Consider the following 18,812-nt stretch of genomic DNA (forward strand, 5'->3'; position numbering starts at 1 on the left):
TAGGTTTCTACAGAAAGTATAGTCCAAATAGAAGGAATATTTAAATAGTAAGGCCCCGTCCACGGACGCGATTTCGCTGGCAGTAAATTTGCAGGCAAATCACGCCGTCTGAAGCTTTCCATAGCGCTGCTATGGAAAGCGCAGCCCCCCGTGTCCACGAGCGGAGAATCATTGGGATTCTCCACTCGTGGCTGGCAATTCCTCTGCCGGCTCCTGCGGCGGAGATTCGCCACGGGACTTTGCAACGCCCGTGGACAGGGGGCCTTATGTTCCAAGTTACAAACATAGCTTTAAACTAACACAATAGGCAACTTTGTTTTGTAACACAAAAAAAAATACACAGAACAAAAAGGAAAGATTTGGGGCCTTTAGTTGAAATGATTTGTTTATTTTGTAGTCCCGCTGGATAAGCACATACTTCATGGAAGCATTAGAAAACGTCAAGGTACAATACTGCATATCAGCTAAACATACAGAGGCACGTGTTGAAGAATTAGAACACAAATTAAGCTTATTTCAAATGGTATTTGGTCCATTGGTCCGTAATAAAGGAAAACTCCAAACCCTGAAAATACCAGTCTGCAAGGGCATAGCTATAGTGCACTCAGAGACAGAAGTAACACCCGTGCCCAAAAACAGCTCTGTCTCAAAAAAACAAAAGGACACGGATTACTTACCGGTAGTCCCTTTTCCAGGAGTCATCACGACGGCCCCATTACATATGGAGGTTGCCCTCTGACCCAGGTAGGGACAGGAAGAGTTTAAAAGCACCTCCCTTTCCACCCATGCTTCAGTGACTTATAAATCATTACGGTGGACAATGTTTACTAAACCAAATTTTACCTTTATTCGGTCATATTTACATTTGAAGAACATAAATTATTCTTAAAGGGGAGGGAACTATGGGCCGTCGTGATGACTCCTGGAAAAGGGACTACCGGTAAGTAATCCGTGTCCTTCCAGAGCGTCATCCCGACGGCCCCATTACATATGGAGTATACCAAATTATACGTGGCCCTAGGGTGGGACTACTGCCTGAAGGACTTTACGTCCGTAACTCAGGTCTTTGTCCGACTGGACGTTAACCCTGTAATGTCGGGTAAATGTATGTATACTCGACCAGGTCGCCGCCTTGCAGATCTGCTCGGCAGACGCCTGGCCTTTTTCTGCCCAAGAGGAGGAAAGAGAGCGAGTGGAGTGAGCTCTAATTTTTCCCGGAGGGTCGAGACCCCTGGCTTTATATGCCTCTTGGATGGCGGTCTTGATCCACCTCGCGATGGTGCTCTTAGTTGCCGTCTTTCCTTTTGCCGGCCCCTGAAATTGAATGAAGAGGTTATTATTTTTACGGAAAGAGCGGGTGGCCTCTAGGTACGCTAGAACAGCTCTCCTAACGTCTAGGTTATGAAATTCTCTCTCTTTCTCGTTACGGGGATTTTGACAGAAGGAGGGCAGAGTGATCGTCTGCTCCCTATGAAATTTTGACACTACCTTCGGAAGGAAGGCTGGGTCTAGTTTGAAGGTAATCCTGTCGTCTTGTATTACCATGTATGGTTCAATACATTGTAATGCTTGCAATTCCCCTATTCTCCGAGCCGATGTTATGGCAACTAAAAGGGTAACTTTTAGTGTGAGCAGCCTCAAGGAGAGTTGTGAGAGGGGTTCGAAGGGGGATTGGCAAAAGCTAGTTAAGACTATATTTAGGTCCCAGGTAGGAAAGGTTTCTCTAACAAAGGGTCGAAGCCGTTCTGCCCCTTTGAGAAACCTACGCACCCAGCGGTGTTCTGCCAAGGGAAAATCTAGATAGGACCCTAGTGCTGCTGTATGGACTTTAAGGGTTCTAGGACTAAGGCCTTTTTCTAGGCCTGCCTGCAAAAATTCCAGGATTACGGGAATGTCAATTCCTGGGATTTTCCCTGGCTCTATTTTACAGAACTCTGTGAATTTTTTCCATATCCTATCGTAGATGGCTATCGTGATAGGTTTACGGCTTTTTGTTAGGGTAGTAATTACATTATGGGAGAGTCCCTTCCCACGCAGTATCATGCTTTCAGCATCCATGCTGCTAGCTTCAATTTCTCGACCCCTGGGTATGTTAGTGGGCCCTGGAGGAGAAGATCTTCTACGGCTGGTAGTAGGAATGGACCCTGGATCGCCAAGGCTTTTAGCAGGGGATACCAGGGCCTTTTGTCCCACATAGGGGCAACTAGTATGACTGACGCCCGGCTGGTTTGGATTTTCCTGAGGGTGCGGGGGATCAGTGGGAAGGGAGGAAAGGCGTAGGCTAGGTCCATGTCCCAGCTTTGGGACAGGGCGTCTACCCCGCGTGGATTGTCTCTGGGGTTCAGCGAGTAAAAGTCCTGGCACTTTGAATTTCTCTTCGTGGCGAACAGGTCTATCTGCGGTTCTCCCCACTGGCAGATTAGTTGGTCGAAGACTCGCTGATTCAGTCCCCATTCTCCTGGATGGATGCTCTGTCTGCTCAGGAAGTCGGCAGCGACGTTTGTGGACCCTTTTAAGTGGATCGCTGAGAGGGACAGCACGTTGGATTCCGCCCAGCGGAGTATCTCTGTTGCCAGTCGTTGCAGGTGCGGGTGTCGCGTTCCCCCCTGGTGACGAACAAATGACAGAGCTGTCATATTATCGGTTAGGATTTTGACATGCCTTCCTTTTATAAGGGGTTCTGCCGCCTGAAGGGCTTCCCAGATTGCCCTTAGTTCTCTGAAATTGGATGAGCGTTTAGCTACTTGGGGGTCCCAAATCCCCTGTAGATTTTGGTCGGCTACTTGGGCTCCCCATCCCGTTTTGCTGGCATCTGTTGTGATGGGTACGGTAGATTCTTGTGACCAAGAGGTACCTTTGCTTAGGTTCCTCTGTGAGGTCCACCAGCGTAGGGACTCTTTGACTCGGACGGACAGGCTCACCTTCTTATCCAGGGATGTCTGCCGTTTGTCCCAGTTGGCAAGGATAAATCCTTGTAATTGCCGGGTATGGGCCTGTGCCCATGGGACTATCTGAATGCAAGCCGTCAGGATGCCCAGCACCTTCATTGTTTCTCTAATGGAAACCGCCGTAGCCTGACAGAAGGATTTTACTCTTTGGGTGAGGTCTTCCTTCCTAGATGATGGAAGCCGGGATTCCTGGATGTGGGAGTCTAGTAATACTCCCAGGTACACCTTTTGTGTACCAGGGTTCAAGTCGGACTTCTGCTTGTTAACTATCCACCCTAAACTGTTTAGGGTGGATAAGACCATGGATAGGTCTATACGCATGGTCTTCTCCGTCCTTGACACCAACAAAAAGTCATCCAGATACGGAAATATGCGGATCTGATTCCGCCTGAAGTAGGCTACCATCTCTATAACGATTTTCGTGAATACCCGAGGGGCGGTGGAGATTCCGAATGGAAGGGCCGTGAATTGGTAATGTTGGATCTTGTCTCCCTCCCGCAGAGCAAACCTCAGGTACTTGTGATGGGCTGCCGTTATTGGGACATGGTAATATGCATCTTTAAGATCTATGGTGCACATTACACTATCTCGATCTATTAGTGGGACGATGGATCTTACTGTTTCCATCTTGAATTTTTTGTACGAGATAAATTGATTTAGGGCTTTAAGATTAAATATAGTCCTAATGGAACCATTCGGTTTTTTTATTAGAAATAGGGGGGAATAGAATCCCTCACCCCTTTCGTAATCGGGGACTTGTGTAATGACCCCTAGGTCCTTAAGTTCCTGAACGCCTTTTATGAGGTTCCCTTGTTCCTGTAGGGACCCCGGGGAGGTTATAAGGAATCTCCTAGGGGGTAGCGAGTGGAATTCAATTTGGTACCCTGCTTCGATTATTCGGAGTACCCAGGGGTTAGACGTTACCCCTTGCCACTGGCTTAGATAGCCCGCTAATCTACCCCCTGTTTGTTCAGGGGAGGGTTGGACTTCCTTACCCCGACCTCCCTTGGGGTACGACCATCTTCCAGTCTTCCCTTTCCCTTTAACTTCGGGAGGAGGCTGGCGCATCCTCTTCGGGAAGGATGGTTTCCTGAAAGGTTGTCTGTCAGGCAGGGTTTTACTCTTGTCGCCGACTTTTTCCAGGATTTTGTCCAGGACGGGCCCAAACATATATTCCCCTTGGAAGGGGATGGCGCAGAGCTTATTTTTGGATGTAATGTCTGCGGCCCAAGTCTTCAGCCATAGTGCCCTTCTCGCTGAGTTGCTGAGGACTCCGGTTTTTGCCCCGTATCTTACCGTTTCCGCTGATGCGTCAGCCAGGAAGGCGGTAGCCATTTTTAAGAGGGGGAGATAGCTGGCCAACTCCTCTCTGGGGGCCCGATCCTTTATGGAGGCTTCTAGCCTGTTTAGCCAGAGCGCCATGGATCTAGCCACTGAGGTTGAGGCTATGTTAGCCTCGATGGTGAGGGATGTTGCCTCCCAGGCTTTCTTCATTAATCCGTCGATTTTTTTATCCATCGGATCGGATAGCTGGGAGGTGTCCTCGAAGGGCAAGAGGGTCTTCTTGGCCACTTTTGCGATCTGGATGTCCACCTTGGGGGTTTCCCTGTACAGGCGGACGTCCTCGGTAGCGAATGCGAGCCGGTTTCGGATCTCTTTTGGAACAGTGATCCTTTTTTCCGGTTCCTGCCATTCATCTATGATCACTTGCTGCAGCGTCTGGTTGACTGGGAACATGATCTTTCTTCTAGATCGGAGGCCGCCAAACATCTCATCCTGGATTGTTCTCGGCGGGTTATCTTCCTCAATTTGCATTGTTTCCCTCACCGCCTTGATGAGGTGCGCAATGTCGTTTGATGAGAAGTAATATTTCTTCTCGTCTTCTATGGGAACCGGTGGGTCCTCTAATTCCCCTTCGGATAGGAGCTCCAGCGATTCACCGGAGATCGAACTCGCCGACTCGGTCTGTCTAGGTCTTTTAGGGACCCGTGACGGACCTGGCTGGGCCTGGGGAAGGGACGCCATGGAAGCCTGCAGCTCTTCCCTTATCATGCAGCGGATATCGGATTTGAATGCTGCTTTCTCCTCTGCGAGAATTTTCCCCGTGCATCTGTGAAGGCAGAGCAATTCACTGTTATAGCAGTGCAAGCGTTGGATTCAGGAGCATTACTTGCGGTAATACACTCACTCCTCGCATAGGGGTTTTTTATAGCTCTCCTCGAGCCTTTTGTTGCAGAGGACGCATTTTTTCGATTTTTTCCTCGGGTCCATTTTCTTTGGACCCTCCTTATCCATCTACCCATGAAAGTGGGGGAGAGGGGAGACAAGAAAGGGAACATATATGCATCCGCTGTACAAGTGACCATTTGCGCATGTTTTGGCGTATAGCCTACTTACAGTTGGTAGGGTGTCAATCTCTCCCTCACGTGCTGAGCTGTCGCGGGTAGACATACTCACATACACTTGTCTGGCAGTCAGCAGGAACCTCCATGGAGTTTAGCCTGCTTTTATGGGGAGGATTTTCAAATTTGGCGCCATTTCCGGGTTTTCGCCGGTAGCCACGCCCCCTACGTTGTGCGCGTGACGTCACCACGCCGGATGACGTCACCGCTATGCGCCCGAGGTCCAGGGAGGCCGCCGCTGCCGTTCCCCTGCCAGGAGGAACTATCCCATCACAGCAGCGGCGGCCCGAACATGCGATCCGCGCGAGGGAGACCAGCGCTACTGGGCGACTGACGGCTCCGTCGGCAGCGCAGGTCGGGGATGCAGGGACTCTTGAGTGTGCGGCCCCGACCTCTACCCCTCCAGGGGGGCCGCACAGCGTGCGGTAAGTATTTCTTTGCGGTAAGTCTTCTTGCCTCCGCAGCTTCCTATCTCCTGCAGCTCTGGAGCTGCTCCTCTGTCCCACCGTAGGGACAGGAAGACACTGAAGCATGGGTGGAAAGGGAGGTGCTTTTAAACTCTTCCTGTCCCTACCTGGGTCAGAGGGCAACCTCCATATGTAATGGGGCCGTCGGGATGACGCTCTGGAAACAGTATTAGAAATGGTGGGGGCTCCATTAAAGATGTCACATTGAAGTGAAGCTGAGATACAGGGAGTTGTTTGGCCTTCATGCTATAAAGCTGTTGCTCACAGACAAGCTTGGACTAGGAACTAAAAATGACCCTGGAAAAAAAATCTAAAAAGGGGCCTCATGTTGTAGGTGGGTCCAAATCACTAGCTTAACAGGCCCATACAAGTATTACCTGAGGCTGGATCTGTGGTTTGAGAGGTTATCCGTTCGTTGCTTGTTCCTCTGGGCCTGGATGAGCTGAGCGCACTGCAGAGTTGTGATAAAGAGCTGAGGGGGATGTTTAAATTGGAAGAGATGCCGCAGCTCCCCGATGATGATACAGGTTAATGCAACACAGCCACACAGTCTTCTGTAATAAGAGGTCTCACCACAGCCAGCCTTCAGCTGCTACCTGTGCCCGCTGAGCCAACGAGAGAGCGGATTCTGTAGCGACTGCTCCATCTCGCATCAACCTCAATGTAGCTGTAATAAGCCCACTGGAGTGCAGCGGGCCCTGGCACCTGCCCAGGGGCTGACACCAACCCTGCCTGACCAAACTGGCCATAAGCTGACCAGCCTATTGGGATTTCCCTGTATGGCCAATCTGCCTCAGCTCAGATGAGTTTTTTTTAATTCTCCTGAGTAGTAAAATAGTGACACTACACAAAATGAAAAGCTAAAAACAGGTTTTAAAATTCTCATCCCTAATTTCATTAATTAGCAGCTCTATAGTATGAGAACCATGCTGTTGATATTTCAGCCTCTTTATTACATATATAGTGTTAAAAATGGGAGTTAAGTGGAATTAAATGAGTTTTCAGTTGTTAAGGCAAGTCGGGTTGTAACTACAGTCAGGAGAACCACCAGCACTAATTCCCCTATAAATATGTATGGATATTGAAGCTATGTGGTTTATTGAATAGGATGTATGGGGATGAGAGAGATAATGTAACAATAGTAAAGTCCAATCGTAACAGCATACAGCAAAGACAAGAGAAAGGGCAAGACGGGGAACGAATAAGACATGGGGTAACCAACAAAGTACACAACAAGAGACAGGAAAGTAATACTACCTACACTGATCCTGCATAACAGCAGCATATCCACCCTGAAAAGGGCAACAGTGGCTGGAACCTAAATAGAGTCCCTGTAAGTCCCTAGGTGGTGAGAGGAACCAGGCGATCCAAATGCAGCAGGCACAAAAAGGGAAGGCAGGTGACACAAAACGAAAGACAGAAAAACAGAGACAGACATGTAGGCTAAAGTGAGGATACAACTACTAGCAAGCCAAAGATCAGAAGTGCCAAAAGGAAACACTCCACTGTGTCAAGCTAGGATTAGTATACAGAAGTATAACCAGTGTCTTCTGGACAGAGGAGCTGGAATAAAAACCCTAAGCCACACACTGATAGGCTGACTGGGCAGAAAGGCACTGTGACTGATAACTACTTAAGTTGCCAAACGTCTTTTGCACGGATTATCGCAAAAATGACAAAATAGTTAACCTGGTTGCCCCCTTACCAGTTAGGGAGTCCCCACAGACATTAGGTTGTTGGTAGGTCCCCTCAAAATTAACAGGTTCTGCAGAAAAAAAAAATTCTATTGTCCTCTCTTATGGGGTAAGGCATAGATAGTGATTTATCGTATCCACAATGTAGCAACGTTTCTCTAATCACTTTCTTTCACATTTAATTCTATGGGAATAAATCGTCACAGCAATTGTACTTTTGTAGGCAACAATAAAATATCAGCATTATGATCTTCAGTAGTTCAATTGTTTTCCAATAGTGTAAAATCATCTTGTCTCACCAAAATGACAAAGGGCTGTATGTAATTCACAGCTTTAGTGGGGAAGGGGGGACTTTTGGCTCCTTCTAACTTTCCAGAATCTCACGGCTTATCCCGACAATTACAGAGAATACAGTGCATTCACACTTACTTATATTTTAGTTACACTATGGTAAATGTCATACAATTTCACAAATCCTAGTTTTACGTGGCAAAATACTAACTTTAAAGATAGTGATTACCATGAAGTTATCACCTTCAGAGAACAGTCTACTTTTCTAGTGTCTGTTGTAGATACAAATCTGTGGCTACTTTTTAAAAGGCTCAATAAAATCTGACCGTGAGCGCTGATTATTGTGCACATAAAGAAAATAATTTAACAGTCAAGAAACAATAAACCATAGGAGATAAATCCGATCAGAACAACACTCACCAGTAAAATGCTGCCTTGCTGAAGGGGAACTCATGATAAAGTTTACAAAGTACCGGCTCCGTCACTTGGGGTTCGTTTACATCAACATTTTGCTGTCCACTAACGGCTCCTTTTTAAAATGAAACGGAACCAAACTGAAACAAAAGTTTCCATTTTTTTTAATGGACCTAATAGACAAAGCTGTAAAAAATGGTACTATTTCTATCAGTAGGTTTCCATGTTGCTTCCTAGACATCAGTTTCTAATAGATCTGCTTTGTCTTCCTTCCCTGTTGCCCATGCTCAAAAACAGAACCAAATGGAAACATTTCCTTTCAGCTCCATCACCCATACTATAATAAAAATTAAAGAGTCTTGCTATTTTTTTATTTCATCATTAACCCCCACCCTAAGGCCAGTTTCCCACAAGAGCCAATCTCACACGAGTTTTGTGCGTTATGACCCTCCCACAACTTGGACGAATATCAAGTCCATTCTGTTGAATGGAGCCATACACACGAGTGAGGTTTTCGCTCACAGCGATGCTGCAACAAATCTTGGCATGTTCTATTTTTTTGCGGTCCTCTGAACACATCACTCTTTCATTTCAACAGGACCTTAGATATATTACATGGCTGTCGCATTCGAATGTGAAATCAATGGGAAACACTTCTAATCCCCTATTGTGCATGAAAAGATCAGAATTTGACAGAAGCGAGAAGTTTTAACCTAAAAATCTCCTCGCATCCGTGGGTAAAACGCACGTTGAAGAGCGCGACATTGGCACGGGATTCTAGGCCCGATTTCGCGCTTGCCTGCGTTCAGTTAGCCTTAAGCAGATGGAACGGAACTGAATATAACAGAAGTTTAGAAAAGGTCATTAAAGCTAATGGGGACTCAAAGGGAACTTTTTTTTCTGTTGGGCTGCTTGCTCCTCTGATGAGACAGCAGAACAGAAGTCAATAACACTGATGTGAACGAGCCCTTACATATGGCTACTTTAATTAGGCAGTGTTCCAGAAATGGTGATGCGTCTACTTTGTCCATTTGATGGAGGTGCACCCATAGACTGCAGAGCAGAAACAGTGGAAAAAGTCACCTCACTGGTTTTCTCCTCATTTGTCTATGCATCGCGGTTGTTCATGCAACCCCTCGAACTTACAGAAAGGGAATTTCTGCATTTACAAATGATTAAAAGTACAAAGCACACATCTTCATGTGACTAATTTTTAAGTTATATTTGGTCATTCAGCAACTTTCACTGGAGAGCAGCACTCATTGAATGCGGTCCCTAGAAGAATATAGAGTTTTAAGGCAGTGATCTATATACCCTTAATACTTTGTCTTAGCAGCAAAGCATATACCAATATCAAAATTACACTACAAGCAAGTCAAGAACACTTTCATTCTAAAAGCTCTACGGTCTTTGATTTAAAGGGATTCTCCCACTTGTAAGTCATTGGTGAACTATCCTCATCACTAACAGATCAGTGGGAGTCCAGCCCTCCGGACCCACAGCTATCAGCTGTTTCACCAGTGCCAGTGTGCATGGAGCCATTTTTCTCCATAGAGAGTTCTGTATATTGTGCAGTGGTGCCAGCTGGAGCTGCAGGCCGAGTCTATGAGACTCAGCATGCAATACCAGCCGCGGCCACTGTGTGATGTACAGAGCTGTCTGCTTCTGATACACACAGGCACTGACCCAGGTAACAACTGACCACCAGGGGTCCCAAGCAGTAGACCTAAACTGATCTGCAATTGATGACCTATTCTGAGAATTGTTCATCAATAACTTACAAGTGGGAGAATCCCTTTCAATATGTAATCTATTCCGTGAGATCATTCTAATAGTACACAGGCTTGTATTCAAGAGCTGATTTAAGTCCTTCATATCAGTAACAACGAAATACGACAATCAATACTATGTTTCCGAACCAAAAAAATGTTCTGTTGCTGCTTTGTCTCTGCTGCATTCTGCTCCATTATCAGGCCGTGTTCCGGTTCCTGTGTGGCTTTTCCTTGCCTGCTGCATTGTTGCCCTTCAGAGTAGTGTTGGGCGTAAACGCCCACCCTTCTGTCAGTACCAGGGATCTGACCGGTGCTGCTGGTTATAACTTTGGAGTTTGACTTGGTCTCTGATCTGGTTAATCAGAACTTGTGAAAGGAGAATTCCAACCAGCTTTTTCGAAAGAAAGAAAAGAACACAGACAAGAATTACAAAGATAGGGTTAAATAAGGGCTACAGCAACGCTGCATATCTTATCGTTCTCGGCATCAGTGGGAAACCTGGCAGCTGAACCTTCACGGATTAGAAAGTGATGGCATATCCTAACGATGTGCCGTCACTTCCTGTGATGGGAGGACAACTTTCACTAAAGGTCTCTGTGTGTAAACTGCCAACTCAAACCAATCTTAAACTGGCCTAAAGGACATTCCAAAACACCAAAGCTTCGTGGTATAGATTATATTAAGACATTAAGACAATTGTGATGCCAAGAACTCATATCAAGTTGTCTTTAATATAAAATCATATCCACAGAGTGAGTGAATAAGTAAGAGGTTGTACATATAAGTTACCTGTGGGATAGCCAGACCTAGTGCAACCCCTCCGAGTAAGAAAAGGTTACTATGCAGCCAGTTAACCAGTTTGTCAATGCAGCCATTAGTGTGTATAAACTCTCCAGCTTCTAAGTAATTCAGAGTCTGCACACCATACCCACACATGGTATTCACGACCGCCTACAAGAGAACATACGGGCATTTACACAGTACTCCTGACATTCATAAAACCAATGATGCCCTCCTTGTGCACAGTAAAGAGCCTTTCAGATACAGAACATGGCCCCGTCATCTATTGCTATTCACATCCTGATATGTGTAGTGTCCTCACCCTACTGCTTGGTGGGAACAAGAGATGACTGAGATGTTGTCTGGATTGTGTATTAAATGGCGCAGTGACTTTCCTGAAGGCCCTAGGATTACAAATAGTTAGACATTACTACAAGTGTACATACATTTGCACATGCTACATTAGCGACCTGCAGCAAGGCCTTGCAAAATAGCTTCAGCAAAGGCAACTGCAAATCTTTGGATATTTTAACCCGACAATGACGTGGCCTTTTTTCCCCCCTTTTTGTTTTTCCTTCCCCTTTTAAAAAAATTGTAACTCCTTTATTTATCCATCGACGATACCAAACTTATATAGTTTTTTATTTGTTTGCTGTACTACTTATTTTTTTTCAAAGACATTTAATTTTTTAAAATTATTTCCTGCCGCCATTTTCTGCACGCAATGACTTTTTTATTTTTCCGTCGACGTAGTTGTGCAAGGGCTTATTTTTTGTGGGGCGCACTGTAGTTTGCGTTGGAATACCTATGACTTTTTGATCACTTTTTATAGCATTTTTCTTGGAGACCGGGTGACCAAAAAAGTGCGTTTCTTGGGCCCCCCCCCCCTTTTTTCTGACGACATTGATCACGAGGGGTAAATAATGCGTTACTTTGATAGAACGGACGTTTATCAATGCAGTGATACCAAATATGTATTTTTGTTTTATGATTTAGATTATTTCATTATAAATATGGCAACAATTTTTTTTTTTTTAACTTTTATTACTTTTTTTTTTAGAATTAGTAAAAACTTTATTGAGCTCGTTTTTACTTTTTCTTTTTTAGTCCCCAGAGGGAACAACAACTTGCGATGCTTTGATCACTCCTACAGTATGATGTAATGCCATAGCACTACATCATACTGGTATCAGCAGGCAATCTATCAAGCCACCCCATGGGGATGGCTTAATAGGCATTCTGCCAGGACAGCCCTTGGGCCTTTCAGAAGGCCCCCGGCTGCCATGACACCCACACGACTCCCTGCAATCTCATCGCGGTGGGGACGTACGGGACCACTGAACATCGTTTGTGGGATTTATTTGCCATTGTGAGAATTGACAGCATGCGGCTGATCGGAGGTGTTGCCGGAAGGTGTTGGCTGTAAATGTACGTCCTATAGCGGGAAGGGGTTAAACATGGTCTTCATAAAGTAAAGAGGTCAGATGTGGGTTAATTGAGCATGTTCTGACCTCATATGTTTGGTCTGATCCTTACACACAATATGCAATGTCCTCTTAGATGTGTTCATGACACACACTAGACGTGGCCTTCAGATGGAACAAAACTACTATACGCTACTGCATTGTAAATAGTGTACGGGGATGTATTTTTTTTCATTGTTGCAAAGCAATGAGATTCTTTTTCCTTACATTGATTTGTTAATGATACAAAGTCCTCACAATGTACGTAGGGAGATTCCTACCTCATCTTCACTATAGAGGCAGCAGGAGTACGGTACAGAGCAACGTTCTCCACTTCGGTTTTCTGAGGTACAGTTGAAGTATATATTCTGGGACCAGTCTTTATATGAGATTCCCCCACAACAGTTAAACTGGTAAAGAAAGAACACAAGACAAAATGTCTATTAACCCCTTAGTGACGAAGCCTGTTTGCGCCTTAGTGACGGAGCCAAATTTTGGAAATCTGACATGCGTCGTTCAACGTAGCATAACTCCGTAAAGGCTTTACATATCCAAGTGATTCTGACATTGTTTTTTCAACACATGTTGTACTTCATTTAGGTGGTAAAAAGAGACTGATATAATTTGTGTATTTTTATTAAAAGCGGCAAAATTGGGAAAATTTTGAAAAAATTGTCATTTTTCACATTTTCAACCGTAATATCTCAAATATGTCCAAACATACTGTACAAATTTTTGATAAGATATATATTTCCATCTGTTTACTTTATTCTGAATGCACACTTAAAAAAATAGTGTTTTTTTTAACCATTTAGAGGACGTACAAATTTAACATTACTTTTCAGCATCTTGAGGAGCACTTTGTTTTCCTGCACCAAGGCAAGTTTGCAAAGCCTCATGAGTGTCATAATAATAGATACCCCCCCAAATGACCCCATTTTATAAACTACACCCCTTAATGTATTCACTGAGGGGTGTCATGAGTATTTTGACCCCACCAGTTTTTTTCAGGAATTAATTCAATTTAGAGGAGAAAAAATAAAATTTCATATTTTTGCAAATATGTCATTTTAAAGTGAGGATTTACACCCCAAAATGGATACCCCTGTTTCTCCCGTGTTCAGAAACATACCCATTGTCGCCCTAATCTTATGTCTGATGCACAACGCGACCCAAAACGAAAGGAGTAGTCGGTGGTTTTCAGAACATAAATTTTCCTTGAAGGCGTTTTAGGCCCCATAGCACTTTTGTAGAGCTCTTGAGTGGCCAAAACCAAAGAAAACCCCCACAAGTGACCCCATTTTGAAAACTAGACCCCTTAACGAATTTATCTAGGGGTGTACTGCCCATTTTGATACAACAGTTTTTGAATGAATTCAAGCAAGGCAAAAGGAAAAAAATGTGATTTTCGTTTTTTTGGCAATTCTGTCATTTTAAAAACTGCTTTTTTTGTACAGCACACATAGGAATGAAGACTTTCACCCCAAAATGGATACCCCTGTTTGTCCCGTGTTCAGAACCATACCCCTAGTGGCCCTAATCTACTTAAAAAACACATGGCTAGGCCTATAATGGAAGGAGCACCTGTTGGATTTCAGGGTACAACGGAATAAATTCCAGGCCCCATTGCCCACTTGTAGAGCCATTGAGCGTCCAAAACGATAAAGAACCCCCACAAATGACCCCATTTTAAAAACTAGACCCCTTAACGAATTCATCTAGGGGTGTACTGCGTATTTGACACAGTATTTGAATAAATCTAAGCAAAGCAGAAGGAAAAAATTACGATTTTCATTTTTTTGGCAATTTTGTCAATTTAAAAACTGGTTTTTTTTGTACAGTGTACATAGGAATGAAGACGTTCACCCCAAAATGGATCGTTTGTCCCGTGTTCAAAAACATACCCCTTGTGGCCCTAATCTACTTACAGGAAACATGGCAAGGTCTATAATGGAGGGAACACCCGTTGGATTGCAGGGCACAACTGAATAAATTCAAGGCCCCATTGCTCATTTGTACGGAATAAAAATTGACTCCCTAAAAATACCCCCCCCCCCCCTCCGCGACCTTTTCGGTGTTCCCCAGATCTTAGATAAAAGTAATAATGTGAACTGTGTGGTATTTCCAAAGACAGGGGTAATTACGGAGGCTGGTTTGGATGGGTACATGGGGCAATAAAACCGTGTATCCCCCCTCCTCTCATACTTTTTGGGGGTATTTAGTGACCTCAGTAGCGGGTATGGGGTGTAAAAAGTGGCGCTCTGTGAGTCTCCGTAAGCTTGCTGAGGTGCGGCGGTCTCGCACAGAAGACGCTCAACAAGCTGCTCCTGGAACTGCATGAAGGCAAGCGTTCCCGGGGCTTCTTGTAAAATACGGATTACAGGTAGCGGTCTGAATAACGCTCACACGGCCGTAGGTGGAATCCGCTTGCAGAGGCCCGCAGCAGATCCCAGCTGTGAGACGGCCGTGACCCTGCGTACGGCCGCGTAATGTACTGTGCATAACTGCCTACTCACACAGGCGGTCATGGGCAGTATATTTTTTTTTGTTGTTTGTATTTCCCGCACCGCGCTTAGCGATGACCCGGGTACCCGCAGCCCGTATACAACGTTATCCATTGGATAACAGCGAACACGTGATCAGGAACCGCTCACCGTGGCCCCCTGTGAAATCTCCAGGCTCTCGGCTAAGTTTTGTAGCCAGGAGCAGGGAGATTTTAAATTACCACAGCTTTTGCGCATGCGCCTGCCATTTTGGCGACAGGCGCGTGTGCAGAAGCTGGGGTAATGTCCGCGGATAAACCCACGGGCCTTAGGTACGTCATTTCATCCTCCCTCACGGATATGATCCGTGGGGGGAGATGAAACGCAAGCTTTAACTTTTTTTTTTACTTTTTACACTTTTTTTTACTTTACATGATCACTGTCATCCATTGGATAACAGTGTTCATGTCCCCAGTGACATCCCTCTGCTCCTGGCTACACATGGCAGCCTGGAGCAGAGGGATTTTAAATTTCCCGGGGCTCGAGCCCCTCTGTGCACGCGCCCAATGTCAATCATCGGGCGCGCATGCGCAGACGGGGACTTCGGGGAGGACAGAGGTGAGTATTTTCACCTCACCTCATGGATCAGATCCATGAGGGGAGGTGAAACTTTACTTTTTAAAAACTTTTTCGCGAGGCTCCCGGGCTTCTGCGCGTGACGTCATCGTCTGGCGCGCATGCGCAGAAGGCCGCGGGCGGGTCCGGGAGGACCAGATCTCCGGGGGACACCGCAGACAAGCCGGGTGAGTATTTTCAGCTGCCCTGATGGATCCGATTCATCAGGGCAGCTGAATATCTGCCATTTTACACTGTTTTATTTACTTTATTGCGATTGGCGCTAGCCGGGGGGGGGGGGGGGGGGGGGACTGCCCGCAGCCCGGGATGACAGCTACCTGCGGGCACCGACAGCATGGAGCTGTCACGTCCAGAGCCTGCAGGGCTTTAATCCAAAGAGGACGCATAAAACTACGTCCTCTAGGATTAAAGCCCACTTAGGCAGGACGTAGTTTCCTGATGGGGCAGTCGTTAAGGGGTTAAGACATATGAATGCAATACAGAGTCTCTGCTTATCAACCACTGGACCCCAACAATAAGCAAGTTGTTACATAGCCTGTGGATAAGGGATAACTTGTTGTGATAGGAAAACCCCTTAAAAGTGGTTGTACCAAGACAGACTTATCAGCTATTCATAGGATAGGTGATAAAAGTCTGAGCAGTGGAAGTCTCACTACTAAGACCCGGCTACAACTAGGGGCGCGGGTATGCACCAGAAATGCGTCAGAGAAGTATGGTGTGGTGGCCGCCGTTTTTTCAACATATTTCTGGAATAAAGTTTTGGATTTTAATATTATTATATCCTCGGATGAAGTAGGACCTGATACTAATACTTAACCCGTTGCAATCCAATTTTGGATTCAAGGTTTCCTAGGGGGCTCTCTCTTTCGGCTATTTTACAATGGCGCCATCTGCCGACTAGAGCCAGTACTGCAGTACGTGACATGCTGGAGAGGCCCCCCGACAACAGAGCGGCCAGTTATATACAGTAAGAATACCCTATCGGATGTCTTCTGACATCGGAGCTGCACAGGCTCCAATCAGAATGTTGGAAGAAGTCAGACAGTGGATTGGAAAGGGTTAATAGCTGGAACTTCCCTGAAGCTGGAAGCTAGCTATGACTGGGGAAGAGAGGACGGTAAATATCCAGCACCTCAGGAGATGGCCGAGAAGGGGTTAACTTACAAGATATTTTGTATTGGGATATAGTACGATTCTATACAACTAAACTCAACCAGAAACCTGTACAAGGGTGATATATAAGACTGCTCCTTCACAGGTTAGCTTACCTCTCTTTGTCCAAAGTCTATGAGATTCTGCAGATCCAGATCATCCCTGTAGTGAACAATTGCGTTCTTAATCACTTCACTGACTTTTCCGCGAGCCTTTAAGAGAAAACGCCATTTTACAATCAAGCACAACATTACCAATATTAATCCCTGCCTGCTACACAGAGGAATATTACCTTTAGTACATAACAGGCTAAAATGCAAGTAAATAAACAAGAGTGACTTAACCCCTTAGTGACCAAGCCCGTTTGTGCCTCAATGACCACTATTTTTTCAGTTTTAATCATCGTTACATTCCTGGAGCCATGACTCTTTAATATTTTCCATTGGCACAGCCATATGAGGGCTTGTTTTTTGCAGGATAAGTTGTATTTTTCAAGGGCATCATTTTTGGGTATATATAATGTATTGTATAACTTTTATAACAATTTTTAGGGGTATTGGGAAAAACTATTCTGCAAATTGTTTTTTGCATTTCATTTTTATAGCGTTCAGTGTGCAAAATAATGTGATAACATCATTCTCTGGGTAAGCATGGTTCTGAGGATACCAAACTGATAGTTTTAGGTTTTGCCATTTTTGTACACAAAAAACCCCATTTTTTTTAAACATTTGCTTTTAAGTTGCCACATTCCAAGAGCCATTGAATTTTTTTTTTTATTTTTCCATCGACGGAGCTCTATTGGAGCTTGTTTCTTACAGGAAGAAATCTCGTCTTCATTTATCTAATTTTTGGGAATACATAACGTTTCAATTGCTTTTTGTTTTCCTTCTAGAATCAACAAAATCTACAATTCTGGCGTTCATCCTGCAGTATAAATATGTTAACTTAGGGGGCGCATTCAGATGACCGTATATCGGCCGGGTTTTCACGCCCAGCAGATATACGGCGTCTCTCTCTGCAAGGGGAGGAGGCTGGAAGAGCCGGGAGCAGTGCTCTGAGCTCCCGCCCTGTCTCTGCCTCTTCTTCGCCCCTCAGCACTATTTGTAATGAGAGGCAGCGGGGCTAAGTTCTGGGAATTAGCTCCGCCCCGTCACGCCTCCTCATTGCAAATAGTGCAGAGGGCGGAGAGTTGGTGGAGAGGGGGCGGGAGCTCAGAGCACTGCTCCCGTCTCTTCCAGCCTTCTCCCCCTGCAGAGAGAGACGACGTACATAGGCCGGCGTGATACGTGGCCAATATAAGCCCTAATTCTGTAGGCCAGTACTATTACTCCAATACCAAATTTATATAGGTTTTTTTTTGTGCTTTAACTTTTTTTTTTGATGCATTTTTTGTCTAGATCTGCACTAACAGTTTTCTTTTTTTCCCTAATGGTAATGTGAAAGGGTTTTTTTTTTGCAATCATTTTTTGATGATCCTTGCGAAATTTTGATCACTTTGTATTCTGTTTTTTTAGTATTTCTTTTACATGACGTGCACTATGCGGGTTAAATAGATGTACTAACTTTTTTGTCTGGGTCATTACAAATGTGTAATCTTAAAAAATAAAAAAGGGGGAAAGGTGGGGTTTTGACATTTTAATTTTTATTATTTTTTTTTATACTTTAACTTTTCATTTTTGTCCCACTAGGGCACTTTAATGTCAGCATCTTTTATCATTCTTCTAATACACTACTGTACTTCAGTAAAGGGTTACGTTGTGCTGCTTAGACCTGTAGTACTATGGTTTCTAGCAGCACAGCTACACAGGTGGTGAATGATTAAGCTGCTTAGTGTGGTGACTTTCTGCTAGCCAATCTCCTGGGTCTTTGCGCACATATATACCCAGCTCCTGTCAGTGTCTGTCTAGTGTCCAGAGTGAGCAGTCAAGAATCATTGTCTGTTGCAGCTTGCTGTGTGTTTGGTGTCTTGCTGATTCAGGTCCGTTTATTTTCTGTCAGTTTTGTTTAGTTTGTTTGCTACTAGAAATGAGCGAACGTACTCGTTTAGGACGTTTTGCACTCGAGCACCGCTTTTTCCGAGTAACCGACTACTCGGGCGAAAAGATTCGGGGGCGCTAGGAGTGATCGGGGGGGGGGGGGGTTGCAGAGGGGAGAGAGAGAGAGAGAGAGAGAGAGGGAGAGAGAGAGAGGGAGAGAGAGAGAGGGAGAGAGAGAGAGGGAGAGAGAGAGAGGGAGAGAGAGAGAGGGAGAGAGAGAGAGGGAGAGAGAGAGAGGGAGAGAGAGAGAGGAGAGAGAGAGAGGGAGAGAGAA

The 18,812-nt window shown here is 45.1% G+C and overlaps 2 protein-coding genes across 2 annotated transcripts in view; both read right to left on the reverse strand.

The window, feature by feature from the left end:
- Positions 1-367: 367 nt before the first annotated feature.
- Positions 368-7,521, reverse strand: LOC136612076 (uncharacterized). The gene is made up of 2 exons (XM_066592174.1): positions 3,944-7,521; positions 368-2,606 (listed from the first exon to the last, which is right to left on the reverse strand). Exons 1-2 carry the CDS (start codon positions 4,998-5,000, stop codon positions 1,018-1,020), a joined length of 2,646 nt encoding a protein of 881 aa, XP_066448271.1. The 5' UTR covers positions 5,001-7,521; the 3' UTR covers positions 368-1,017.
- A 2,070-nt stretch (positions 7,522-9,591) lies between these two features.
- Positions 9,592-18,812, reverse strand: part of TSPAN33 (tetraspanin 33) — a 27,516-nt gene continuing 18,295 nt past the window's right edge. The window contains exons 4-7 of the mRNA XM_066592175.1: positions 16,619-16,794; positions 12,513-12,641; positions 10,778-10,939; positions 9,592-10,379 (exon numbers count right to left, since the gene is read on the reverse strand). Of these exons, the coding sequence (XP_066448272.1) occupies positions 10,278-10,379; positions 10,778-10,939; positions 12,513-12,641; positions 16,619-16,794 (569 nt within the window). The 3' untranslated portion in view covers positions 9,592-10,277. The remainder of the gene's footprint in view (positions 10,380-10,777; positions 10,940-12,512; positions 12,642-16,618; positions 16,795-18,812) is intronic.

This window comes from Eleutherodactylus coqui, chromosome 2 (assembly GCF_035609145.1).
Source record: "Eleutherodactylus coqui strain aEleCoq1 chromosome 2, aEleCoq1.hap1, whole genome shotgun sequence".
NCBI classification, from domain to species: Eukaryota; Metazoa; Chordata; class Amphibia; order Anura; family Eleutherodactylidae; genus Eleutherodactylus; species Eleutherodactylus coqui.

Bases quoted from the DNA above. Each gene is read 5' to 3' on its own strand.
- LOC136612076 (XM_066592174.1), bottom strand. From the start codon at position 5,000: ATGATAAGGGAAGAGCTGCAGGCTTCCATGGCGTCCCTTCCCCAGGCC. The intron at 2,607-3,943 runs GTAAGGAAGTCC...GTTCGTCACCAG, and splicing joins GTACCCCAAGGGAGGTCGGG to GGGGGAACGCGACACCCGCA.